The sequence below is a fragment of the Galeopterus variegatus genome, unplaced genomic scaffold, assembly GCF_000696425.1.
Source record: "Galeopterus variegatus unplaced genomic scaffold, G_variegatus-3.0.2 Scaffold3258, whole genome shotgun sequence".
Taxonomy (NCBI): Eukaryota; Metazoa; Chordata; class Mammalia; order Dermoptera; family Cynocephalidae; genus Galeopterus; species Galeopterus variegatus.
This window is the reverse complement of record NW_007729369.1, coordinates 113,197-140,583: the sequence shown is the minus strand read 5'-3', so window position 1 is coordinate 140,583 and position 27,387 is coordinate 113,197. Positions and strand designations below refer to the sequence as shown.

The following is a 27,387-nucleotide window of genomic DNA, read 5'->3' as shown; positions in this document are numbered from 1 at the left end:
GGGGGGGGGGTCAGTGGGGATGTATACGGGGCGGGGGACCCTCCGGGGAGAAGGCGGGGTGAGGGTCCCTAGGAGCGAAATCGGGGTGATGGTGAGGTCCCTGGGAAGAGAGCACGGAACAGTGGGGTCCCTGAGTAGTGAATTCGGGTGAGGAGGGGTCCTAAGGGGAGAAGACGGGGTGGGGGGCCCCGAAAAGTGAAATCGTGGTGATAGTGAGGTCCCTGTGGGGAAAAGATGGGGTGTGGGTCCCTTGAGTGGCGAAATCGGGGTGAAGGGAGGTCCCTGGGAGGAGAGCACAGAGCGGTGGGGTCCCTGAGGTGTGCATTCAGGTGAGAGGGGGTTTTGGGGTGAGTGGATGGGGTGAGGGTCTCTGAGGGATGAGGTCGAGGTGGGGGGGTCTCTGAATGATGAGATGGGACTGAGAGGAGGCCCCTATGGAGAAGAGATGGGGTGTTGGGCCCCAGAATAGCAAAACTGGGGTGATTGGGGGATCCCTGATTAGCGAAATTGGGGTGAATAGAGGTCCCTGAGTTGTGAGATTGTGGTGAGGGGACCCTGAGGGGAAAAGATGGTGAGGAGTGTCCTGAGAAGTGAAGTCATAGTGAAGGAAGGGTCCCTGAGTAGTGAGGGTGAGCGTGAGGGGTCTTGGTTGGGAGGAGGAGGTGAGGGTTTCTGGGTGGTGAGGATGGGTTGGGGGTCTGCTGGGGGGGGTCCCTGTGTGGTCTGGCTGGGGTGAAGTGAGTTCCTGAGTAGTGAGGCTGGGAGATCCCAGAGGAGGGGGCTGGGCCGGCGGGGTCAGGATGTGGGGGGAGGTCTCTAAGGGAATTGGGGAAAGGGAGCCTCAGAGACTAAGGACACCTGAGATGATCCTGCTAGTTGCGGGGGGGGGGTATCTTCTGAAGCTGAGAAGTGGTGTGGATGTCCCAGGAGGCTGGGAAGCAAGGAATGAGAGGGATTTGGAGGGGGGGTTGTGTGGGGAGCCTACCGGGACCCCCGAAAGCAGATAAGCAGATCCTGAAGCAAATGGATGAGAAAAGCTTCCTTAAGGGAGCCACTGGAGTAGCGCAGGAAGTTCGAGGCGATGGAGGGGATGAGGACTTAGGGGGCTTCCGAAAAGCCGGGGAAGGGGACAGAGAGCATCCGGGGGTGGGGGTTACACGATGGCAGAATTGTGTTGTGTGAGCACAAGGGCAGGTGACTCAGTGTTGAGGGCACACATTCGTGAGGTCACGGCCATGTTGACCTGACCATTCCTGATCTCAAGGCTGGAGTGGATAGGGTGGTCCCAGGGACCCCTAGCCAGGGTCTGTTTGCTATGCTTGTGGTGTGTCCCCATGAGAACGAGGTGTACTGGATGGATGACACGTTTGTTGGCCTCACCTGCTCAGGTTCTTGGCTTTCTGTGTCCTGGATGAGGAGGAGACCCTCGACACGTATGCAAGTTAACATTGCATTGAGTTAACGTTGAGGACCTGTAATCTTAATTTTAAAAATCCAAGTAAGTTTTAGAGCTGGCTGGTTAACTCACCTGGGAGAGCATGGTGCTGGTAACACCAAGGTCAAGGGTTTGCATCCCCTTACCGGCCAGCAACCCAAAAATAAAAAACCTGCTCCTTGTTCTTACATGTTCTTATAAAGGACTCTTTCTTCATATTCTCTTCTGGCTTTTATGTGGTTTCTGCTTCCCATGCCTTCAAGAATTCCTCTGGGAGAGGAAGCCAGCCATAGGAATTGCAGGATTTTTTTTTTTTTTTAAAGATGACCGGTAAGGGGATCTTAACCCTTGACTTGGTGTTGTCAGCACCACGCTCACCCAGTGAGCAAACCGGCCATCCCTATATGGGATCCGAACCCGGGGCCTTGGTGTTATCAGCACCGCACTCTCCCGAGTGAGCCATGGGCCGGCCCAGGATTTTTTTTTTAAGATTCTCGTTTATATAGGCACAATTGAGTTTTCCAGTACTTTTGAGACAGATTAATCAGCTGACCCCAGAGTGCATTTCAGAAGTTACAGGGTGTTGACTTCTGAAGTCTGGCCTCAGAAGCTGCATCTTTAGCCCTACCGTGATCAAATTTATCCGTTCATTCATTCATTCATTCATTCATATTAATTCCTCTGCTTTCTCTTCTACTTCTCAGCATCTTGCCATTACTTCTTTATCCAGGTATTCAGTGAGCACCCACCAGGTCCCCATCCTGACTCAGGGGACACTCAGAAAAGCAGGGGTGTGAGCACTGCAGCTTCCTTGTGTTGCAATTATTTAACCCTTGTGAGTCTGTTCCCTCCTGCCTGGGCAGGGACTCCACAAGACCCGCCTCCCACGGTGATGAATTAAATGAATTGGTGTTAGTAAAGCCCAGGAAATGGTGCTTGACCCCCTGCCTTCCAGCGAGCTCTTTGTAGCACCAGTTCAGGTGACATCGCTGAGCAATCAGGTCCCCTTGATTCTGGCCCATGTGCCCCTTTGCTCATGCTTCTTTATGTCATAGGCGAGTAATGGTCGAACTTGGTGATTGGGAGTTTCCTGGCAGAACGTACAATGTCCCTCATCATCCCTTGCTTGAATCCCCTCTATGGCCACCAACCTTGGATTTAACACCTTCCAGAACTGGTGGCTGAGCACTGCTGCAGGCGGCCTGGGCTCACTTAGAGACTTTTAGAGCTGCACCATCTAATCCAGTAGCCCCTGGCCACATCCAGCATTTAAAATGTGGTTTGTACAAATTCAACAGAGCTGTGAGTGTAATATGCACATTCCAGATTTCAAAGACTTAATAGGAACAAAAATGTAAAATAAACATTCATTAAGTTTTTTATAGTGGTTACACATTGGAAATGATAATATTTTTGATGGATTAAATCAAACGTTGTTATAATTTCGCCTCTTTCTCTTTTTTTAACATGAGCACTAGAAAATTCTAAATCACACACATGGCTTACATCCTCATTCATCTGTACTGCACTGGGTTAGTTCTTGTGAGCATTGAGCTAAAGCATCTGCCTGTTACAGAGAGCTGCTTTTTACTCCAGGATCTGGTTCAAAGTCAAGGCATTCGTGAAAGCTTCAAGTCAAAATTTCCTTTAAAAATTCCTTGAATCACACAGTAAAGTGCAACATACATGGTTGTTTTTTTAATAAGCGGGTTCAGGAACGTTGTGTGCGAATGAATGCGAAACATTCACAGTACTGAGCAGGGTATAAGATCGTGTTGGTAGCATGAAATGCCCCAGGATTGTCTGCATTGTTTAAATTCTCCCCTCACCTCTTTCCCCGCCAGTGCCGATGTTTAATTCATGCAGTTAAATGCACCTAGGAGGCAACTTCTGTCTTCCACCCATTGATTCCGGTCCTTTGCTCTGAGGCCAATCAAAACACCTTTTCCTCCATCCTCAGCAAAGACAGGAATCCTCACCTAGGCTTTCCCTCACCTGCTTCCCAGTCCCCTCATCTCCTGCCAGTGTGGTCTGGGGGCCTTGCGTTGGGAAGGGAGCCTCCTGGGTCTTTTGTGCTGGAGCTTGTCCTCAAGGTCACAAGACCTCCTAGCCTTTGTAAGCGGGGATCGAGGTGTCGTCCCCGGGAGCTGGCCTTAGCTTCTGGTCTGCAGGGGATACACATGTCACTCTTTTCTGCTATGTTGTGAGCCCATGGAATGCAGGAATCAGGTCCCCTCCATCCCTGTGTCCTCCTGGGGCTTGACACGCCGTAGCCATGCAGGAAACATGGTGCGGGTGTTGTTATCGTTCGGTGGCTGGCACGTTCTTTGCTAACCCTTGCCTTTGGGGTCTCTGCAGAGCAAACTTGGTGGACCTGCAGAAGAAGCTTGAGGAGCTTGAACTTGATGAGCAGCAGAAGAAGCGGCTGGAAGCCTTCCTCACCCAGAAGGCCAAGGTTGGTGAGCTCAAGGACGATGACTTCGAGAGGATCTCAGAGCTGGGAGCCGGCAATGGCGGGGTGGTCACCAAAGTGCAGCACAGACCTTCCGGCCTCATCATGGCCAGAAAGGTGAGGAGCGACTGGCAGCAGGGCAAGCATCCTGTCCCTGTGCTGTGTGGTCGGTCAGTCAGTGTGTGGCAGGGACCGGTCCCCTCTGCAAACGGGAGGTGACCAGGCCTGTGCTTTCTGACTGGCTCTGACTTCTGCCTTCGAGAACATTTTAAATTCAGATTCCCAGAAATGTCTGGATATCCCAGAAATGGGCGGGCTGGCTGGAGAAAGGTGTTTTTAGGAATATTAGTCCATTAGTCAGGGTTCTTTAGAGAAACAGAACCAGTAAGGGGGGGGGAGAGAGAGAGAGAGAGAGTGTGTGTGTGTGTGTGTGTGTGTGTGTGTACACAGAATAGGAGATTTATTTTAAGGAATTAGCTCATGCAAGTATGGAGGCTGTCAACTCTGAAATCTGTAGGGCCGGCCAGCAGAGCAGGCAGGAGACCCAGGGAAGAGCTGAAGTTGCAGCTCAAGTTCAAAGGCATCAGCTGGCAGAATTCCCTCTTCCTAGGGGGTCGTTGTCTTTTTTTCTCTTGGGCCTTCAACTGATTGGATGAAGCCCACCCATGCTATGGAGGGTCATCTGCTTTACTCAGAGTCCACTGATTTAAACGTTCATAATATCTAAGAATACCTTTCCAGCAACATCTCAGCTGGTGTTTGACCAAACAGCTGGGCACCATGGCCTGGCCTAATGAACACATAAAGTTGACCATCCCCCGTGCTTTGGGATACCACAGACCCTGGTGCTAATGAGCACGCTCATCCTGGGGGCCCCCCTGCTGCCATAATGCAGCTTCTCCACTGTGTGTTTGAGAAGAGTCCCCAGGAGACATAGGGAGTTCAACCACAGACCCTGGTGCTAATGAGCACGCTCATCCTGGGGGCCCCCCTGCCGCCATAATGCAGCTTCTCCACTGTGTGTTTGAGAAGAGTCCCCAGGAGACATAGGGAGTTCAGATGACAAGGGCGTGACCATTTGGATGTAGTGGCTCCTGAACACCTAACTGGGGGGACTTGGTGTTGACAAGTTGTCCAGCTCCTCAGGTGAGATCTTCAGATGTAGAAAGCCACCTTTTCCTGGAAGCCCATCACCCTGTAGTTCTCCAAACTGAGTCCTCAGAAACCTGGGCAGCCCCTGCATGGGTGGATCCGTGCTGGTCCCCGCATCGCTCCAGGGGCCTGCGGTTCCCAGGAACGGTGCACTCAGTTTCTGTTGGGATTTAGCTCTGCAGCTATTTCTCCTCTCCTCTAGAACACCTCCCTCCCTCCTGAAATCTGCAGCCACGGACTTTCTATTTCTGTCCCCTTACTGTAGGCAGCCTTTTCAAAAATCAGAGCAGCCCTGGAAATCTTGGGTCTGCCGTCACCTGCAGCACGGGTAGTGAAAAGGCAAACATGTGATTCAGACAGCAATAAGGGGCCTCAGGACCAGAGCACCGGTCCAAGTATGTGTCCAGAACCAAGGGCGTCTCGGGCCAGTCAGGGTGTCTTCCAGGCAGTCCCTGATGTGCCGTGCAGTGGACGTGAACCCTGTACCTCCCATGTGTGTCCACAGCACAGTGCACCAGCTGAAAGGTGGAGATTACACCAGCAGTTTATCTACAGTTTTGCTGTGGCCTATAATGTAAGATTCGGGTGCTTAAAACTGTGGAAGGCGTGGCCGGATAGGTTCTGTGGTCTAGTGAGTGGTATTGTCCTGATGTCAGTTTCTGGTTTGCTATCATCCTTCCGTCAAACAAGATGTCGTCTATGGGGGAAGCTGGGTGAAGGGTACACAGGCCTCTCTGTACTATTCTTGCAATTTCTTGTGCTTCTATAATTCTTTTAAAATTAGAAGTTTTTGTTTGCTTGATAAAGGGGCGAAGGCAATGGGAGTAGGAGAAGACACATTGAGCAGGAAGGTAGTCTAGCTGGATGTCATCGTGGTTCAGGGCTATCTCTCCCTTATAGACCGGGCACCTTCAGCCAGTCTGGAGGTCAGGGGCTCCATTCAGAATGCCAGTTCACCCCAGGGGACTTTTGGCCTTCATTAGGCTGAAGGGTGCAAATACAATTCCGAATTCCTCTGGAAAACAATGTGAATTCCACATGTATCATAAGGACTTACTGCAAACAGATCTCCAAAGGCAGACGCCCACAGGCCTGTGCAGACCCCTCTCTGTGGCCAGCAGCCTTAGTTGCCAGCATCCCTCTGGTCAGCAAGGATTATCCCAACCTGTGTGACTTATGCCAACAAGACTAGTTCTAGAAGTCCCAAGCAAAACCGTCTCTTGATGTTTACGGTGCTTATTTGTAAACATTTTCTGGACTAGAGTGTGGCTTTCTGGACTCCTTCAGTGTTCTTCTGAGAGCCATAGGCACAGAATCTCTGTATTACTTGGGCCAGGAGACATTGGCGAAGGACTTACTCTGTGTGTTGGGCACGCAGGGCTTCTTTGAATTCTGTGTACTTGTAGCAAAGAAGTGTTTTTTTTGGCCTTGCCCTTGCTTTTCACTGATCTGTTCTGGCTTCTAGAATGGCAGTCATGTGACCTGCCTGAGGCTGCATAACCACACTAGCTGCCATCTTGCAAGCAATACCCTGTGTCAAAGCGGATGCTAACACCTTGACTTGTGTTTTCCTTAAAATCGAGCGACAGCTCCATATTGCAGGTGAGAAAACTGAGGCTGATTGGGTCAGCGTCTGAGCTGGGTTTGAATCCTCTCGGGTTTGTCCTTGAGTATGGACCCTCACTTGGGAGCAGCTGTCGGGCCACAGCCTCCAGAATCCACTGCGCTCTTGGTCTCTGGCCCGACTCCTAACTGGTTTCCTGCTTCCAGCTGTGAAGGGGTCATCCTCAGATCGCATCACCTGCAGTTTGAGGGCTATTTTGTGCAATTTGAGGTCTTTACCGTGGAGGGCTTTCCTCATCAAGGGGCCACCTCCAAGTGCTGGGCCAGGTGCCCACAGAGACCTGCGATGTGTGTTAGGTTGGCACACGAGCAAATGACAGCCTCATGCAGCAGGATCCACCTCTTCTGATATTTGATAATAGCTAATTCAGAGTGTCTGGAAACACGATTGGGCCACACGCATCTGCTGGCTGATGAGCTCGTGAACCATCAGCTCGCAACCCAGGATTTAGGGTGTTGCGGAGGTCACTACAGGCCCAGCCCTGTGGGCGCTGCAGGCTGGCCTGTCCCTTTCCTTCTGTTCCTCACTGTCGCCCAGGAAAGCCCTTCCTCATTTGTACAGCCCAACTCCACTCCTGACTCAGAATCCTCAGTCTTCAGGAAAAAGCGACTTCATCTCCTAGCTGGGCCTGGTGCTTGCTCTGAGCACCTAACACCATTCGTAGTGAATCAGCTGCTCACCCAGGCTTTGGCTTTCCTTGAGGTGGTGCCACCGGGAACACGATTCAGAGTCTCTGAACCCCACCTTGCTCCATCCTTGAGATGGGGCAGTTACCCCTGCCCCCCAGGGTTGTCAGGGCGAATCTCTAAGCACATGGGTGCTCAAAAGCGTTCCCCTCCCTTCCCACCTGCTCCTCTTTCTTCCTTTTTCTCTCCACACCCTCTGGTCTTCGTCAACCTGGAAAGCTTACTTTGCAAGCCCCAGATACCACAGGACACTGAGACAGAGACCAGGCAGCAGCAGCCCCACGCACGCTGGTCTTCTGCACCACAGCGTTCCAGAAAGCTCTTACTTTACAGTGAGGACTCAAGGGATTTCATCCAGTTCTGCCAAGTCTTGCCTGCCACGTCCTCTTCTCTGAAAGCCCAGTGCCCTCTCGCTGTTCTCCCTGTCATTCTTCCATACACGGTGCCTTTGAAGTTATTGGTCGAGAGCCCCACCGCCCACCAGGGCAGCCCCTGGTCAGATGTGGCTCCTGAACGCTTGAGATGCGATCAGTCCAAATCTAGGTGTGCCATCTGTGCAAAACACAATGGTTTTCAAGGGCTTGGTGTGGAAGAAAAAATCTCTTATTTTCACATCAGTCAAACATCTAAATGAAAATTCTTTGGCACATCAGTTAAGCAAAATACGTGAAAAGTTCATTTCACCTGTTGCATTTTACTTTTCTAAACGCAGCAGCAACTGGATGATTTAAAATCTTAAAATCAAGTACGCGGCTGGCGTCATATTTCCTTGGACAGTGCTGGGTCTGTCCGTGCGCCTTGCTGTGTACGCCCCCCTCGCCTCCCAGAGTTAGCCTCTCCGCCTCCACATAGAAGCGGAGCTTCAATATCAGACCCTTTTGAAATGTGCATTTGAGGGGCTGGCCAGTGAGCTCAGCTGGTTGGAGTGTGATGCTGATAACCCCAAGGTCAAGGGTTCAGATCCCCGTACTGGCCAGCCGCCAAAAGAAAGAAAGAAATGTACATGTGGATGTTGGTCCTCACCTTACAGGTTCAGTCCTGCTGGAGGAAAGAGCATCCTGGGGTTCTGGGGTGACCCCCCCTACCATGCTGGGAGTGGCTGTGGCAGGAGTGGGGCATCCCAGGGGCCCATGGCCAGAGCTGGACTCGGCAGGCTGGGTTGGGTGGAGAAGCAGAACACAAGGGGCAGTCAAAGCCGGGGGCTCCAGTCAAGGTGGACGTGACTCTGCCTGGGGAGAGGGACCTGCCAGGGCCTCGAGGTCACAGGCTTGGTGAGCCCCCTCAGCCCCCCACTCTTGCCCCACGGGGTCGCCATGGTCTGCATCCTGCTACCCCTGAACTCGCTCGTGCTCCTTCATGTCTCGTGCCCTCCAACAGGTAGCTCTTTGTCCCTCCAACTGTAGGGGGATCCCCTTCACCCTCCTTGTCCTTTTGGCGACTCCTACCCTGCCTTCAAGAAATTAACCCAGGTGCTCAGGAAACAGCAGTGGGAAGACAACACCCGGGTTCATTTCTCCCAGGTCGGCGTCCTTTTACCCAGTTTTCCCCTCCATGCAGTGAGCGTCTTAGCCGTCTCTTTCTCTCCACCACTGGCCGCCCTGTGACTGACTCTCTACACAAACATTTGTTGACTCAATGACAATCATTTTCAGATACCCATTGACCTGGCATTGACTCCATAATGCACGCATAGACACTGGATCTTTTTCCTGTCTTACCGCGATGGCTGGAGTGCGAGCCTTTAACTGGCCAAGACGTTGACCCGAAGCCCCAGGTTCCTTCTTGCTGGGTGGCGGGTTCTTGGCTCTGTTGGGGTTTGTCATTGGGAGTTGATCATGGCATTTTATCAGGCATCCTTTCTGCCCGTCTTGAGAGGGTCCTTTGGCTTCTCACCTTGTGAAACGTGATGAATTTGACAGTGATTTCCTTGGGTTCTTGGCTCCGTTGGGGTTTGTCATTGGGAGTTGATCATGGCATTTTATCAGGCATCCTTTCTGCCCATCTTGAGAGGGTCCTTTGGCTTCTCACCTTGTGAAACGTGATGAATTTGACAGTGATTTCCTCGGCTGACTTGAACTCATGTGGAACTCACAAGGAAAGAGGGTTAGAATCCTCAGGGGGCGGCCTCAGTGCGGTGTCTCCATCCTGGAGGTAGGAAGGGGCTCCAACTGCACCCACCCCTGGCTGAGAGAGGGGTCAAGGCGGAGTAATCACCCCATCTGAGTTTTGGGAAAGGCTGGTACTTTGTTTTGGTGGCAAGAAAAATCCTCTTAACCCAGCTGCTACTATAGACAAGTAAAAAATGTTTGCTCTGTCAGTCTTTTTTTTAACAGCTTTATTGAGATGTAATTCACATACTGTACAACGCCCCCTTCTAAAGTGTGCCGTTCAGTGATTTGTAGTATATTCACAGCTTTGTACCACCATCACCAGTCAGTTTTACAGCATTTCCATTCCCCCAAAAAGATACCCTGTCCTCATCAGCAGTCACTTCCCAGTCTCTCTCTGACCACCCCCTGGCAACCTAATCTGCTTTCTGTCCCTATCGATTCACCTATGCTGGATGTTGGCCTTTTGTGTCTGGCATCTGTCACTGAGCGTGATGTGTTCAAGGTTCATCCATGCTGTAGCGTGTCAGAGCCTCGCTCCTGTTCGTGGCTGAGTGATGTTCCAGTGTGTGGATGGGCTGCATTCTGTTTATCCATTCATCTGCTGAGGGACATTGGGCGTCTCCACCTTTTGGCTACTAAGAATCGTGCTGTTGTGAACGTTTGTGGACAAGTCTCTGTGTGGATGTATGTTTTCAGGGCTCTTGGGCAGACATCTAGAAGTGGAATTGTCAGGGCTCAGCTGGTCTTGAACACTGTTGTGAATGCCTCCAGGGCAAAAGGCCAAAGCCTCCACCCCCACCCTGGCACCCCTAAGCATCCTGATCTTGACCCTGTCCCCTCGCAGCTGATCCACCTTGAGATCAAGCCAGCCATCCGGAACCAGATCATCCGCGAGCTGCAGGTTCTGCACGAGTGCAACTCCCCCTATATCGTGGGCTTCTACGGGGCCTTCTACAGCGACGGGGAGATCAGCATCTGCATGGAGCACATGGTGAGTGCAGCGGGGGACACCAGGGTGGTGGGAGGTGGCCAGGGAGGGTCTCTTGTGACCTGGAAACCAAGCAGGGGTCCCCAGAACCCCCAGCCTTGTGACCAGGTGCACATGCACAGGATCAGGAATTCCCACAGAACAGGAGGTGGTCCAGGGAAAAGGATGTCTCCCCACTGGGACCCGTGGGTCCGCCGTCCGCAGAGGCCACAACGCTCCAGTTTCAAAGGGATCTCTGGGGGTGGTCAGTGCCCACACGAGTGAGTGCATTGGTAGATGCCTCAGTTATTTAAATACTCCCTTCCCCTTCCCAACTTGACTTCACTTGATGCATCTTGGAAATCGTTCCCTGTCAGCATAGAGAGCGCTGTGCCCATCTTTCTGCCCGCCATGCAGCAGTCCAGCGTGTGCGTGTATCTGGCTGGTGACTTACTATGCTCACCTTTGTTGTCATGCACTTGGCTTATTTCCAGTCTCTGCTCCATCGCAAGTAATGCTGTGGCCACCATCCCTGTGCATCTGCAGGCACACCTGGAGGGCAAAGTCCTGCAGTGGAATTGCTGGGTTCAGAGTGTATGCAATTATAATCGATCGCAGTTTCCATGTGGCCCTCTGAGGAAAGAGGGGCTATTTGAGGAGCTGATGGCAGGCCAGCCCCATGCCTACACGCCTGCCTGTGTCTGCGGGATCACAGTCTAGGGTGGGGTATGGGCGCCTGTCATCTTGTCAACCAGCAGTGGCTGCTGATGTGCCCCCTCATGCAGACACGCTGGTTTTGAAGCTCAGACATGGGTGGGATTGAGTGTAACAAAAGCAGAAGTGTTCAGAGTTGAGGGCCCCGGGAGGAAATGCCCCCTGTGAACCACCCTGCTCAGGCCTCAGCCTCCTGCTGCACATCTCCCCTTGCAAAACCAGGATGCGGCGTGGCTTGGCCTCAGTTACACCTTGCAGACGCTCTGGCCCCTGTGACAGTTTTGTAATGAAAGCAGGAAATGAATTTGAGCAAGGCCTGCCCCCCTCCCCCGCCCCGCTTTTAACCCTGCCATCCGAGCAAGGCAGCACCTGGTCGCAGAGCCCCTGTCCTTAACCTGGGAGGGGCAGTCGTGTCTGCCCCTCCTGCCTCACACAGTCATCATGCAGGCGAGAAAAGGATGAGAAGGAGCTTTGTGGTCTGAGGCAGCCACTCTGTCCCCTCTGTATTGCAGCATGTCTGCTTGGGAGCTCTGCCTGGTCTACCTTCACATTGGGACTTAGCTCTCAAAGTCTCCTGCCTTCCATGCAGCAAACGCAGAGCATCACAACGCAGCCCCCACCTTCTGTTCTTGGTGAATTTAAAACAGTGGTCCCCAGAGTGGGTGCTAGCACCCAGCAGGCCACCAAAGGCACCGCCGGGATGCAGGAGGGAATGGAGCCATCCTATTTGTGTTTACTGGGCTCATCCTTTAAAACCTCCTCGTTCTATTTTTTTTTTTTTTTGGCAGTGCTTGTATAGGGATCTGAATCCTGGACCTTGGTGTTATCAGCACCATGCTCTAACCAACTGAGCTAACCGCCCAGCCCCAGTTTTCTTCTCTGCTTTTGTAATGAGTATTTGGAGACAGTAGACCACGTATACAACACACACATAAAATGACACGTGTTCAGGTGTGGCCCATATGTCCTCTCACCATGTGACTGGGCGTGACTCTTGCAACTTCTGTAAAGTCAGGGAGTTCGAAGTCCCTGCTGGGTGAGGACTGAATGAGCAGATCCACAAGTGGGGCTCGGCACACACAGATTGTTGAATAGAACCCCGCTGTCGTCCTTGCTGTGCGGCCGTTTCCCTGTGTTTCTACGTCAGCTTCATTTCTCATTCTTTCCAGTCATGTGACATTCTACCTAGTCAGGATCCCCGTACTGTGGAGCTCTTCCCTGATCTGAGGCGAGGTTTCATCTCTGCACAAGGTTTGTGTGCAAACTGGCTCTTGTTTGTGATCTGGTAGATTCCAGCTCCAGCTTGCGAGACAAGACCCCCTAACTATAATGGGTCTCGTAATTATAGTATTATTATAACTGTTATATAATATATATTAATATCATTAATTGTATATAATGAATATGTTATATAATTAATTTATATATTTGTGTATTGATAAATATAGTTATTAATATAAGCAGCACAGATTTGGTGCAGAATGTTAAACCTCTCCTGGCCAGTGCCTGTTGGCACCTAGGGTTTAGGAGTGCAGGATGGCTGCTGCCCTGTGGCCAATGCTAATATTGGGAGAACTTGGGGCGTGAACATGTTGTGGGCAATGGGGTTTGCTAGGGTAAGAGTGGACGCAAGCAGCTTCCTGACCACGCAGAGTCGCCTCTTGGTATTTCCTGGGTTCTAGTCAAATCTACTGAAGAATGCACTCCCTTGTTCTACAGTAATGAAAAATCAGACTTGCCCATCAGTTCGGGCTGATTACAGAATGATACTGAGCCTTTTTGCAGGGATAAAATGAAATCCACACATGTGTACCAAAAGCGAAAATCCCCAATGATGTACTTTGGGGGGGATATGCAGTGTGAGCCCATTTATATACTCTGTATTTCCCTATGCATATGGGTGTGTGTGTAAATGCATAGAAAGTTCTGCAAGAATATAAGTCACACTTCTAGGGAGGAAGTAAAATTTCTGGGCCATCAGAGGGTTATTTATATACATTAGAATTTTTTTGTAAGAAAAATGTATTCATGCGCTGCCTGCTTAAGAAAAATAAAAATTCAAGAATGTGTAAAATACACACCACACACACACACACACACACAAAAGCGTACAGTCATGCACAAAGTGAGATCTGGGGTCACAGAGACCTCACTGCAGTATCTCCTGTGCCACATCCTGTCTCTGTGACTCAGGCAAAGCCCACCTTACTGATGTCACCTCTTCAGAGCACACACACTTAGGCATCAGGTCCCACTCTTCCTCACCTTTCCTCATTGGGAGCACAGGGGACAGACACAGGACAGGTGCCAAGAAGTGAAGCAGTCAGCTTCAGCAAGGAAGCCATGTAGGGGACCTGGACACTCAGGCGACCTGCTTCATCTCCTTTCTCCTGCCCTGAGTGTTCCCAGTGTCACCTCCTCGTCCTCACGTTTGCCTTCCCGAGTGTGGTTGCAGTTGGTCTGCTGGGAATAGAACCCAAGCCCGAGAAGCCAGGCCTCACCGGTTCCAAGCCTGACACGCTCCCACACTGCATAGAGCCCGGTGGGCAGGCCACATGCAGCACCCATCCCTGTGTCTGTCTGAGCTCCCAACCAGGGTTTTGGCCTTGACCTGAGCAAAGCCCCTGGCATGGTGAACTCAGGAAGGCTGAGTCACGCGGCCAGCAGGACGGCCCCTTTGCAGGAAAGGACAGTGTGAGGGAGCACATGGGTGTTCTGGTTCTGTTCTGTGGGCTCAGGGCCCTGAAGGCAGCAGGGGCCAGAGGAGTTTGGCTCTGGTCTGGCCTCTGTTTCCCACGGAGGAAATAGACCACCACCTTGCCAAGAATGGGGGAAACATCTCACTTTTATACCAGCCCTTCTGGCCTGCCTGTGGGGAAACACAGCCCTTCCTTCCTGGCCAGCCAGTCAGAGCAGTCTGCTTTCTCCCTCCTGTGCAACCCCCAGGACGGTGGCTCCCTGGACCAAGTGCTGAAAGAGGCCAAGAGGATTCCCGAAGAGATCCTTGGGAAGGTCAGCATCGCGGTGAGTCTCCACCTGTCACCCACCTGTGCCCTGGTCCTTTGCTCGCAAGAGCTTGTGCCCACACCTGCCCCTTCTGTGTGGCCGGGGTTGGAGGAGCCACCCCAAGCTATGGGCAAGTGTTTGTGTGGCCCCTGCAAAGATAGCAGCCACTGCCGTGTCCACCGACCACAGGGGTTTGAGCAAGTGACTTCCCTTTGGGGTCCTCGAATCCCCATGTGCTGAGTGCAGGTGGCAGATCCCTCCTAGCTCCGAAGGGTCTCTGTCTGACCACACTATGTTAGGCCCAGCTGGAGCTGTGGGACAGCTCCGGGGGGAATGGCTGTTGTCCCCTTTGTGGAGGCCCTCCCCATCTCGTGATGGGCGGACACCACTGGCCACAAGGATTCAGATGGCATTGGACGGGCACTTGTTGAAGGGGAGATCCTGGGGCGGCACAGGGAACACTAAAACCTCTGACCATGCTCCCTCTGGCTGTCAGAAAATGTCTTTAGGGGATGGGACAGGGCATCTCTATGGCCACATCTTCTGCCCAGCAGCTTGGCAGAGCCTTGGGGTTTGGGGGTTGTGCCGGCTGGCCGTGTGATCTCAGCAGAGCATGTTACTTCTAGGAGCTCGTGTCTTTGCCCGTAAGATGGCAATAATACTCCCCTGGCTGGACAGGCGTTGGGATTGAATAAGACACCAGTGGCCTAGCCCACCACACCCTTAACCCATTCAGTCCAGGGCAGCCTTAGCACAGCCGCAGGAACTCCAGGGCATGAGGTTGTGTCCACGCCTGGCTGGCGGGCTGGACACTCCCCGGCTCACTAATGGCATGTTGGCTGCTGTCTGAGCTTCTGTGGGCCTCGGCTCCCACCTCTTTAGCATGGAGTCAGTGACAGCATAGGCCTCACCCGTGGGTGGCCATGTGATAGTCAGTGGGTCTGTGTACATCCCTACCAGCCTGTGGTGCTGGCCTCACCACCCTGGCAAGATCAACGCAGCCTGAAATAGGGTTCCCACGGCTTGTCCCACACGCTGTAGTCATTCAGGGGGAAAGCCCCCCTGGTGGCATCGTCCTTCTGACCCCTGTGCTGTGGCTCCCCCACAGGTTCTCCGGGGCTTGGCATATCTTCGGGAAAAGCACCAGATCATGCACCGAGGTAAGAAGGACCCCAGCGCTCTCTGGGTGAGCAGAATAGCGGGTGGGTGTCGCGTGTCCCCCATGCATGGCCTGCTCCCTCCTCAGACGTGAAACCTTCCAACATCCTGGTCAACTCCAGAGGCGAGATCAAGCTGTGTGACTTCGGGGTGAGCGGCCAGCTCATCGACTCCATGGCCAACTCCTTTGTGGGGACTCGGTCCTACATGTCTGTAAGTTCTCTCACCTCTCCCCTTTCCAATCTGCTCTTCCCGTTGCCAGGAAGTTTTCAGAAAGCCAGCATGTCCCCATAATCTATTTCTGGCTTTACTGGGATTTCCCCTTCATTCTAAATTCTTTCTCTTTTTTTTGGCGGCCGGCTGGTACAGGGATCAAACCCTGCACCTTGGTGTGACCAGCACCACACTCTAACCACTGAAGTAACCAACCAGCCCTCTGTCAAAGTCTGAATTCCAATCATCTTCTCACTGAGGATTTTGTCTCTCTGGAAGTGCCTCCCTGGGTTCTTTCTATTGGTAGTAAAACTCCAGTCAAGGAGGGCACTTAATTTCTGAACCAAGAACTTGGACTCCCGAGGGTTTTAGGAAATGGTTAGGTGGTCAGGAACCTGCCAAGTGGATCACAGGAGCAGATTCTGAAAAGCTAGTCTTGGATCATCCTGGAAAAGGGGGCAGCTCTCTGTCCTCCTGGGACCCATTGCCCTTTTCCAGAAGCTCTGAGCATCATGGGCTTTTCACAAGCAGTCCTGGCACCCGTGCAGAGCCCCAGGCCCAGGGTCTCCCTGGCAAGGGCTACGGGTGAGGCCTCCAGGGCCGGGAGCGCGGGGGGAGGTGGAATTGCTCTCTTTCTGCTGCTTTTGTCTGCAGCCGTGGGAGGAGGGGTGGCCAGGGCCGGGATGGGCCACGCCTGCCCTGCGTGTTCCAGCCGCCGTCCCTCCCCCTCAGGACTCCTCTTTCTCCCCTGTCACCCCCGACAGCCAGAGCGGTTGCAGGGCACACACTATTCGGTGCAGTCAGACATCTGGAGCATGGGCCTGTCTCTGGTGGAGCTGTCCATTGGCAGGTACCCTATACCCCCGCCTGATGCCAAGGAGCTGGAGGCCATATTTGGCCGGCCCATGGTCGACGGGGCAGAAGGAGAGCCTCACAGCATCTCACCACGGCCGAGACCCCCCGGGCGCCCCATCAGCGGTATGGCCTGAGTCTGTGACTTCCCGTTTGGAAGGGCGGTGACCTACGCACGCAGGGACTGGCACACCCGGGGGTGGCAGCTGCCTCCCCTCTGGCTCCATCCAGCACCACCTGTCCCCTGCATGGTGCTAGCTGCTGTCAGCAGTCCTCAGATGGTCCTGGGGTTTCTGGGGACAGAGCTCGACGCAGCAAGCGCCCCAAACCTGTTAGGTCCAGGGCAGCTGCACCTGTTGTTGCCAGCTGGAGGGATCTAGAAACTTAACTCCTCAGCCAAGCCTTGGGTTGGTTGGTTTTTCCAACATTTTATCACGAAAACATTCGAACACACGGAAAAGTGGGAGGAATTGCCCAGTGAGCAAACACCCTTATCCTCACCGCCTGGACGCTGCAGTTAGCACGTTGCTGTGTTTGGGCCATTCTTCTGGGGAGCCCTAACATTGAGGACCTGGGTTTTTTGGGGTTTTTGGGGTTTTTTGGCAGTTGGCTGGTATGGGGAACCGAACCCTTGACTTTGGTGTTACCAGGTTGCATTCTAACCAGCTGAGCTAACCAGCCAGCCCCTACGCTGAGACTTTGACTCAGAATTTCCTTAGGTGGCTTGTTGGATTCAGCCCCGAACGTAGTCTGGGAGGGAACAGAGGGCACCAGGCACTGGGGGAACACCTGGACTCCTGGAGAACACCTGTGCTTAGAGAGGCCGCTCCCCTGAACAGGGAGCTCCCTGCCCTGGAGACGTCAGGCTGGACGCTGTGGCCACTCCCGGGGATAGCAGGGAAGGGTCCTGGCGGAAGGTGCAGAGGCACCAACCAGCTCTTGGGTTCCTGTGATTTTTGTTTTGTTTTGTTTGCTTAAGTCAGGTGACAGGAAGAGAGTTAAGTTAGATGTTGTAATTTGTTGGTTTGTTTTATGACAACTTTATTGAAATGTAATTCACATACAGTACAATTCGCTTATTTAAGGTATACAACTCAGTGGGATTTAGTACTTTCACGATTTTGTACGTCCATCACCACACCCATAATTCCAGAACATTCCATCACCCCAAAAGGAAACCCCATCCCCATTAACAGCCACTCCCCATTCCCTCCCCCAGCCCCTGGCAATCACGATCCACTTTCTGTCTCTCTGGATTGGCCTGTTGTGGACATTTCATATAAATGGAATCACACACTGTGTTGCCTTTTGTGTCTGGTGTCTGTCACTCTGTGTGACGTGTTCAAGGTCCATGCACATGGTAGTGTATGTCAGCGCCTCGTTCCTTTTCATGACTGAGTAATGTTCCAGTGTGTGGATGGATCATGTTTTGTGGACAGACATTTGGGTTGTTCAATAGTGATTTTAACAGTATTTTCAAATCTGTTTCTTCCCCTGCAACCAGATTACTTGGGTGTCTTGATCTCAGCCAAGGGGAGAGGCACCCAGTTTCTGTCTTCAGGCCTGGCCCCTGCTCCTCCCAGTCGCCACACCCACGTGGCATTGAGGCCCCTCCCTGGAGCAAGAGCCCGCCAGCACCTTCCCCAGCCCGTGGGCCCGGCCTACATGCCCATTCCAGGATAGGGACAGGAGGCGAAAGTCCAGCTGCCAAGCCTGGACCTGGCCAGCTGGGTCTCTGACAGGGGTCCGCAACCCCCAGCTGGTCCCCTGTGCTGAGCGGCATTCAGGGCCTGCTGCTGCCACCACCAGCAGCTCCATGCAGGGTCACGCTGCTGTCCTTGCTGGAGGTCAGCACCCCCTCCTCTGCCCCGCCCATTGTTCCAGAAAGCAGAGGGTCACAACTTTGGCACGGCCTGAAAGCAGCACGGTGCCAAATGTGTGACTTCTCAAAAAATGCCCATGTTCGCTTTGGCTTTTTTTTTTTAATTCACTAGAGGCTTGGGAGTGAAGTCACTTTCCCAGGGACAGGAGCTCAGTACCCTTTTGTCCCGTGGCTCGGTACGCCCACCCCTGCCCCTGGTCTAGGCTGGAGTGGGCAAGGGGCACTCAGACACATTCAGCTCCTGGAGACATTGACCTTCACCAGGATTGAGGTGGTCACTGACCCCCCTCACCCCCATTTGTGTTTCTCCCCCATGTAGGTCATGGGATGGACAGCCGGCCGGCCATGGCCATCTTCGAGCTGCTGGACTATATTGTGAATGAGGTTCGTACCTGTGGCCCCTTTGGTGTCTCTTTATGCCGGGAGGTAAAGCCTTTCCTGCTGGAATATGTTACCAGAAAGAAAAGAATTCTAAGACCGGGCTATTGATTTTGTTGGGGAGGGGTCGCATGGTAGATCTAGACCACTCTTTGATAGGAGGTTATAACCTTCCTCTCTACTGCGCTGCACAAACCCACCCCATCCCCAAGGGAGATGGGCTTTTTTGTTTTTTTTTTATGAAGACCAACCCAGAATTCCCACCTCAGCCCCCTCCCGAGTCCCAAGGGACACAGAGCCTTGGCAGGCCTGTCCTTCAGCCCTGCAACACGGCATCTCTTCAGCTGAGTGTCGTGTGCGTGAACTTATAGATATTCCCCCTTCTGCAGAGAAAGGGACAGGTGTTGTGGCCCTCTCTGGGAAGAAGACTCAGAGAGCCTAGCAGGGCCAGGCTTGCCTTGCAGCACGTCTCAGGAGGATCCCGGGGGGGTCACAGGTCACCCTTTCCTGTGCGGGTTCTGTGGTCCTCTTGGTTAATCTTCATAACCCCCAATAAGCGGGTAGTGTGAATATTTCCACCAGGCAGATGAGCACACCCAGGGGGAAGGAGGGGTGTGACCTCCCAGGCCTACAGCTGGACCCCAAAGCCCTTCCTGTTGGCCACCAGGCCGGGTCCCCCTCCTTGGGCCTTCTGTGGACTTCAGTGTGTTTTCAGTGGCCCTTTGGAGTGCTGAGGCAAGCTGCCCAGATCAACCTCAGTGAAGACAGAGCAGGGTGGTGGCTCTGTGACACAGCTCACTGTATACCTAGCAGTGCCGCCCAGCAAGCACGTCCTCCTAGGAGGCCACTGGCTCCTCCACCCTGAGCAGGAACAAGCTGCCCAGATCAACCTCGGTGAAGACAGAGCAGGGTGGTGGCTCTGTGACACAGCTCACTGTATACCTGGCAGTGCCGCCCAGCAAGCACGTCCTCCTAGGAGGCCACTGGCTCCTCCACCCTGAGCAGGAAGGGCATGACCCAGCCACTTCCATGGCCATCCCCCCTCAGGGACATGTATGCCAGGCCAGGCTCCTTGGGCTCCCGAACCTCCAGAACTAGCTGTCCCTCTGGCTGGTCATGGTCCCCACATGGGAGAAAGGCTTTGGAAGGCACAGCGCAGTTGGGGTCTTGTGGCTGCAGGGCCTGCAGCGTGGGCAAGGAGGGCAGGACAGTGAGGGTCCCTGGGACACACAGGGCTGACCCTGCCCTTCCGTTCTCCACAGCCTCCCCCCAAGCTGCCCAACGGAGTTTTCACCCCAGATTTCCAGGAGTTTGTAAATAAATGGTAAGGTGTCCAGCTTGGCCGCGGGCGGGCAGGCGGGTGGGGCAACCCAGATGTGACGTTCCTTCCGGGTCCTGGGCCGCACCTACAGCCGAGCCTGCCAGTCAGCAATCCGGTTGGGTGGCAGGATTCCGCGGGACACCTGGCCCCATTCCCTTTCCCCAGGCTGCTGGGCCACGGTTCCCAGCCACCGTCCCAGCTCGTCCCAGAAACCTGGAGTGAACCAGGATTTCAGGCTCTTTGGAAATCACATCGTTCCCGCCTTGCCATCTGCCAGCAGAAGGAAAACTTCTGCCCGGTTTCCTAATCCCTCCAGTGGTGTGGCCACCAGCCTCCCAGCAGGCTTCTGGGAGAGTCCCCAACTCTTCCAAGGTTTTCCCACCTGCCAAGGACTGAGTAGCGTCTGTGACATGGCCTCGTGCAAGCATGCTGAGGACCAGGAAGGAAGACACAGACCCACCCCTGTGGGGCCGGCCTGTGTATCTGAGTGGACCTTGTCCACTGGCTGCCGCTTGGGGACTCCATGTAACTTGCAGCCACTACTGCACTTGTGGTGGTGAAGGGTGCCACAGGTCCTTTACACGACCCTCTGGCAGGCCTTGTAGACGGTTTTTTTTGGGGGGGGGTTCTTTTTAAAGATGACCAGTAAGGGGATCTTAACCCTTGACTTGACTTGGTGTTATCAGCACCACGCTCTCCCAAGTGAGCCACGGGCCAGCCCTCTTGTAGACATTTTTATATCGCCGCAAAGAGTTTTCTTTGTGTTGAAGAACCAACATTGGGCCCTAAGCTGCTCTGGTCTTTAGACCATTCTGCTTTTCTGAAGAAAAAACTTGACATTTGGACTCCCAAGCTTGGGATTTTTCTTAGAAAGTTAGCTGCGGTTGCTGCCAGGCTTTTTTTTTTTTTTTTAAAGATGACCGGTAAGGGGATCTTAACCCTTGGCTTGGTGTTGTCAGCACCGCACTCAGCCAGTGAGCAAACCGGCCATCGCTATATAGGATCCGAACCCGTAGCCTTGGTGTTGTCAGCACCGCGCTCAGCCAGTGAGCAAACCGGCCATCCCTATATGGGATCCGAACCCGTAGCCTTGGTGTTGTCAGCACTGCACTCTCCTGAGTGAGCCACAGGCCGGCCCTTAATATATCATTAGCTCCAATTAAGTAAACCTAGCACTTCTTTTTTTTTTTTTTGTCCTTTTTTTTGAGACCGGCCCCACCGCACTCAGCCAGTGAGCAAACCGGCCATCCCTATATAGGATCCGAACCCGTAGCCTTGGTGTTGTCAGCACCGCACTCAGCCAGTGAGCAAACCGGCCATCCCTATATAGGATCCGAACCCGTAGCCTTGGTGTTGTCAGCACCGCACTCAGCCAGTGAGCAAACCGGCCATCCCTATATAGGATCCGAACCCGTAGCCTTGGTGTTGTCAGCACCGCACTCAGCCAGTGAGCAAACCGGCCATCCCTATATAGGATCCGAACCCGTAGCCTTGGTGTTGTCAGCACCGCACTCAGCCAGTGAGCAAACCGGCCATCCCTATATAGGATCCGAACCCGTAGCCTTGGTGTTGTCAGCACCGCACTCAGCCAGTGAGCAAACCGGCCATCCCTATATAGGATCCGAACCCGCGGCGGGAGCGCTGCTGCACTCCCAGCGCCGCACTCTCCCGAGTGCGCCATGGGCTTGGCCCGCTGCCAGGCTTTTGATTGACCAGGCAGGTAAGGGTCTCCTGCCCTCTTTCCCTTTCCCTCCTTTCCTGTTCTGAGACCCTTGCCCTCCCCTTTCTGGAGGTTGGCCTGTCGCTGACACCAAAGGGCAGAATTGGAGCCCATCATCCTAGCAGGGGCCAGACACAAAGCAACGGGCTCGGGGCCCTGTGTCCAGGCCCCACAGGCCGGGCACCAGGACAGGGTGGCATGGGCTGCCCAGCCACAGCTTGAAACGCAGGTCCCCACAGAGCCACTGCCTAACCACCCTATCTCATCCCCTCTTTGTCCCCCCAGCCTAATTAAGAACCCAGCAGAGCGAGCCGACCTGAAGATGCTCATGGTGAGTCACGCCAACTGGCTCTGGGGTTTCAAGGGCGCAGCTGCAGCCTGGGCCTCAGAGAGAGGGGAGACCCCGCCGGGCACCTGGGCCAGCTGGGGTGTGGATGGGAGGAGAGTGTCGAGCTCGGAGCCCAGCTGAGGACCCTCTGCAAGTCTCCCTCGTCCATTAGCAGGAAGAATCGAGCTGGCCGGGGTCCTCTTGAATCCTGGGAGAGCAAAGTGGCCTGCTGTGTCTGGGGGGTTGAGGGGGTTTACTCGGGGGCCACAGTGGGCCCAGAGGCTCTGGGCTGCTCCCACCTCCTGAGCTTCCGAGGCTGCTCTTGGCCCTGTGGTCCTTTCCCTGAGACCCTAGTGGGTGTGCCCCTCGCAGGCCTGGGGTGTCTTGATGCTCTCTGGGTGTGTCCCCCTTGGCCTCCAGCTCCTCAGGCCGTGGGAGATTGCTGTCCAGGCACCCAGACACTTTCATCCTGGCCAGACCCTCCCCTCCTAGGAGGGGTGGTCTCAGGTGTCCTTTCTCTAAACTCCCACCATTCAGTGCCTTGTAAAGCCCAGCTGTTTACTGAGACTCACCTCCCCCAGCAGGGTGGGGATGGGGAGGCCACTAGGAGCCCAGGCCCATGTGCAGCCTTAGAGAGTGGGCCATTGAGGACGCCCTCCCCCAGCTCCTGCGGGCCAGTCCCACACCCAGGTGCCTTCCCCAGACCCATCCACGACCTGCGACCTTAGACTCCCCCTTCCTTGGTCAGCAGACGCCACAGTCTGAGATGCTGTCTGTTCACGGGCCTCTAAGAAAGAAAACGGTGCCTGTTACAGATGTGAGGCACTGATTATCAATCTCAGATGCCCAGACACACAGAGATGAGCATCTTATAATTGGTAGAATGTGGTGGGTTTTTTTGTTTTTTTTTTTTTCCTTTTTGTCTTTTTTCGTGACCGGTAACGGGATCGCAACCCTCAGTGTCGCACCCGTACCGCGACCGGCAACGGGATAGCAACCCTTGGTTTCACGCCCGCACCGCGCTCAGCCAGTGAGCGGACTGGTCTCTATATGGGATCCGAACCCTCGGCAGGAGCGCCGTCGCGCTCCCAAGCACCGCACTCTACCGAGTGCACCACTGGGCCGGCCCAAAATGTGGTGTTTTTAACAAGCAGTCCACGCCTTCAGTGGGTCGCTGCACCCTGGCCGAGGCCGATAGGCACTCAGGGTCAGATCCCACTCTTCCCCTTCCTCCCCCCTCCACTCTCTACCTTAGCTCCTTTGCACAGGATACTCCTCCCCATTCCATCCTGTGTATTCCAACTCAATGCCCAATCCCCATCCCTATTGGCTGCAGCGACAGCTGTGTGCCCCAGGTGTAGTGACCGATTGCTGTGGTCTGCATAGAGGAACTAGACCAGAGCTCCAGGTGGGAAGGGGTCTGTGTCCATATGAAGATAAAAATTCACCCCTGCACTCATGCGCTGAGTGAGTGCGTGACATAAGGAATAACTATACTTTGTAGAAAAATACACAGTAGGCCCCCCTTACCTGCAGGGGACATGTTTCAGGTCCCCCAGTGAACGCCTGAAACCGCAGATAGTAGTGAACCCTGTGCATACTGTTTTCTTCTATATGTACATACCTATGATAAAGTTTAATTTCTGAACTAGGCACAGTGAGAGATTAACAGCAGTAGCTACCAATAAAATAGAACAACTTTAACAATGCTCAGAATGGCATTCAATTTAAAACTTATCAGTTCATTTCTGGAATTTTCCATTTAATATTTTCCAACCGCCGTTGACCGAGGGTATCTGAAAGCACAGACAAGTGAGGACTACTGCACTTATAAAATGCAAAAGAGCATTAAATGTTGAAATGTTGAAACAGGGCTCGTTTTTAACCAGCTTCTTAAAAACTAGCTATTGTTTGGGGATAACCTCGTTATACTGAGCCCTGTCACGTCCTTCACCCAAACCTACGCCCACATCTTGGGAGGTGAGGACACCTGGCCTGCCTGCAGCCTGCACGAGAGGCAGCAGTTGGGAGCCTGCGGTCCCGGATGCCACCCCCTGCCCTCCGCAGGAACCCTGTGCCCCCCACCCCCTCCCCGCCAGCCAGGACAGCGTCCACTGGCCTCACCCAGCCCTTCCAAACTGGGAGTCTCCAGCACCGCGCTGTCCTGTATGGGAACCACTAGCCGGGAGTGGCTGTTTAAGTTTGTTAAAATGAACCAGAAGTCAGCCTTCGGTCCTTCAGCCCCACGAGCCACGGCTCCGGGGCTCCCGAGCCTCCTTAGCAGGCAGCGGCCGTGTGGGGTAGCGTGGGTGGAGAACTTCATGGAGAGCTCTGCTGCACAGAGCCATTCTCCACCAGATGTCTTCACCCAGGGAGGCTCCACCCCAGGGGACACTGGGCAATGTTTGGGGACATTTGTGGTTGTCATGACTGGAGGGAGCTCCTGGCATGGAGTGGGTGCAGGCCAGGGATGCTGCTCAGCACCTGCAGTGCCCGGGACGACCCCACCACAGGGAAGGATCTGGCCCCAGTGTGCATAGGGCCCAGGAGGACCCCTGGCTCGAGAGTCTAGGGCAGCCTGACCCTCGCCTCTGGAGTCCAGGACGACCCCACCACAGGGAAGGATCTGGCCCCAGTGTGCACAGGGCCCAGGAGGACCCCTGGCTCGAGAGTCTAGGGCAGCCTGACCCTCGCCTCTGGAGTCCGGGAGACCCCGGCCCAGGCCTGGGACATGCTCCTTACCCGCTCTGGGTTTGGTTCCTCTCTGCTGTCTTGAGCATGTCCTCCTGGGGCCAGCTGTCCTTTGTGTCTCTGTTTTTTGCTTTTTATCCTATATGGCATGTCAGGGCTGGGCAGAGACTGCTTCTGGTCCTCGTCGCCGCCGATGCACGGGCCCGCGATTCACGTGCCCCCCTTGCCTTCCAGAACCACGCCTTCATCAAGCGGTCCGAGGCGGAGGAAGTGGACTTCGCCGGCTGGTTGTGCAAAACACTGCGGCTCAACCAGCCCAGCACACCCACGCGCACCGCCGTGTGACGCCGCGGCCAGTGGGGACCTGGCCAGTGTCCCTGTCTGCGCCCCACCCCTCCAGCCACACCTCATTTCAACCATCTCCTGCCCGTCCCGGCCGGCGCGCTCGCGGGCCTCCGCCTCCGGGAAGGGGGCTGCTGCTCCCGTGTCGTCTGGGAACCTGCTTACTTAGGTTTAAAAAACAAAACAGGGAAAGAAAGCGAACCGCGCTCGTCCTACTCCTGTTGCACTTGGTGTTTGGGTGTCAGCCTGCGTTCCATCCCCAGGGTCGAGAAACTTCCGTGGGAGACCGGGGAGGGAGGGGGAAGATGGCGTTAGGACCCGGCTCTGCCTTTTTTCAAGGGATGAAGCCCTAGACCCTGACGTTTTTCACCCAAAAGGAAGGCTGTGCCGCCTGTGTCTGTGTCACAGCCCCTCTGCCTGCCCTCACCCCTGCCCACTTGGAAGAGCAGAGTCGGCCCTTCCGTGGTGATGGCCTCAGCTTCCTCCTCCCACCCCTTTCTGGCTGCTTCTGTCCCTTATCACGCAGCCTGGGAGGGAAGGCAGCCCTTGCCTGTTCCCAGCAGAGCGGGACATCAGGAGGGACCTTCTCTTCCTCTCCTAGCGCTTGAGCGAGCAGAGGCCGCTACCCCCCCGTAGCGGCAGCTGAGCGGAGGCTCGGCTCAGCAGAAAGGAAGTGCCGGGTCTCCAAGCTGTCGGTGTGGTTGAAAACCCCAGCAGATCCAGCAGATAAGCCCTGCACGGGCCCCCGCCCTTGCAACAAGCCCATTGCATGTGGGTGGGTTGCCCTGTCACCTCTGCTCCCCCAGCAAATCACAAGTGACCGCCTGGGCACGTCACTGCTTCGGGCCCTCAGACTGTTCAGCTGCAGTTGGTTGCACATGAAAATGGATGAGATCTTGTCCTAGTTCCCAAGGTCTTCGGGGTTCCCGCCAGACCCTCCCCTTGGTCTACATGTTGCCCAAGGCCCAGCCTTTCTGCCTTCAGGGCCACATCACCTGGGACATATGGAGGTCTCTGAGGTGGAAGCAGCACAGGGCTGGGCTGTATCGAAGGCCTCCCTTCTGAGTTATGTGAAGATGAAGCTGTGAGCTGCCCCCCCCTCCCCCGCCAATACTTGCTGAAGATAGAAACAAGCTGATATTTATCTGTGGGCAAATTGCAGGGGAAGGATTGCTGGAGAAGGCTGAGCAGAAGGGCTTGTGGTCCTGTGGGAACCGCTGGATCATCTTTTTCTTACGGAGACCCTTCTAGTCTCATGTGTTGTTTTTCCTGCAGACACAGATGCCATCCTGTGGGTAACCAAGATCCCTCAGGAACATCCCTGGAGGGCTCGGGGGTGAACTTCCATGGTTGGTGAGGGCCCTCTCTCATCTCACAGCTGGGCTTGAAGGCTATGGGGGAGGGGGCCGACCCCCCACAGCTCCCAGCCTGACTGTGTGACCAGGGAGGCATCTCCACCAGCACGTTGGGAGGGCAGGTGCTGCCCCCATGGCCGCGAAGCCGTGGGCAGGGTCCCTGCTGCATGTTCTACTGTTCTGTAGCTTTCACCGGGATCCTGCGGGACCTCAGAGAATGGCAGGAGAGAAACTGTGGCCTTTTATTTTTTCCCACTTTGCACTAGAACTAGGCTTCTAAAAACAAGGACTCCAAGGGGACCTCTTTCTAGGTTATGGCAATAGCATTTGTACCGTCGACAGCCACGGTTTCCTCGTGTCTCTCTCCCCAACCTCATCCCCATCCCCTGGAGACACCCCCAGACTCAGCCATCCTCTGCTCCGAGACCCCCACTCAAGGCCTAGGAATGAAGCTCAGGCGCTCCCAAAGGTTTGGCCAAAGCTGGCCACCCACCTGGGGACACCCACTCCCCATCCCAGGTGTCAGGTGCCTCTGGTGCAGTGGGCCAGGCCCTTTTCCATAAATCACGTGAGTTGGCACCACACAGACAGACTGACAGACACTTTGAGGCTCCAGCTCGCTCCCTGTGGTTGGAAGGTTTTGAACACATCTGTTGAGGGTTTTTTGTGGTTATTTATTAAAAATCTCAAGACGACCAACTATGAGATGTCTCAAAGATGCAGATGCCATGTTTGAGGGCCACCCGTGGACACGGGGCACGCACCTGTGATCCAAAGTGCCCCTCTGTCGGACCACTTTGTCCTCCTCTTCCCCCAAAAAACATCAGCAGTCGAATCTCAAATCATGGAGTTGCTAAGTTGTTAGGTGTTTTCATTCGTGTTGGCTTGGCTTGGCTTTCTTTTTTTTTTTGGTGCTTAGTCGGGAAAACAACATGCAGTGTTTGTCAATTTTTTTCGTCTCAATATTTTCCTCCTGAATAAACAGCACCTTCTGTGACCA

The 27,387-nt window shown here is 54.2% G+C and overlaps 1 protein-coding gene across 2 annotated transcripts; it reads left to right on the top strand.

Moving 5' to 3' along the window:
• The first annotated feature begins 3,799 nt into the window (after window positions 1–3,799).
• Window positions 3,800–27,387, top strand: MAP2K2 (mitogen-activated protein kinase kinase 2). 2 transcript variants are annotated; one of them, XM_008584405.1, is made up of 10 exons: window positions 3,800–4,004; window positions 10,305–10,451; window positions 14,088–14,165; window positions 15,256–15,307; window positions 15,394–15,518; window positions 16,283–16,496; window positions 18,572–18,636; window positions 19,893–19,954; window positions 21,957–22,002; window positions 24,925–27,387. In XM_008584405.1, the coding sequence occupies exons 1-10, from the start codon at window positions 3,993–3,995 to the stop codon at window positions 25,033–25,035; spliced, it is 912 nt and encodes a 303-aa protein (XP_008582627.1). In that variant the 5' UTR covers window positions 3,800–3,992; the 3' UTR covers window positions 25,036–27,387. The 2 variants fall into 2 exon arrangements, with proteins under 2 accessions (XP_008582627.1, XP_008582629.1); XM_008584407.1 differs by having other exon boundaries at window positions 3,802–3,890.

Bases quoted from the DNA above. Each gene is read 5' to 3' on its own strand.
- MAP2K2 (XM_008584405.1), top strand. The intron at 14,166-15,255 runs GTGAGTCTCCAC...GCTCCCCCACAG, and splicing joins TTGGGAAGGTCAGCATCGCG to GTTCTCCGGGGCTTGGCATA. The intron at 18,637-19,892 runs GTTCGTACCTGT...CGTTCTCCACAG, and splicing joins TGGACTATATTGTGAATGAG to CCTCCCCCCAAGCTGCCCAA.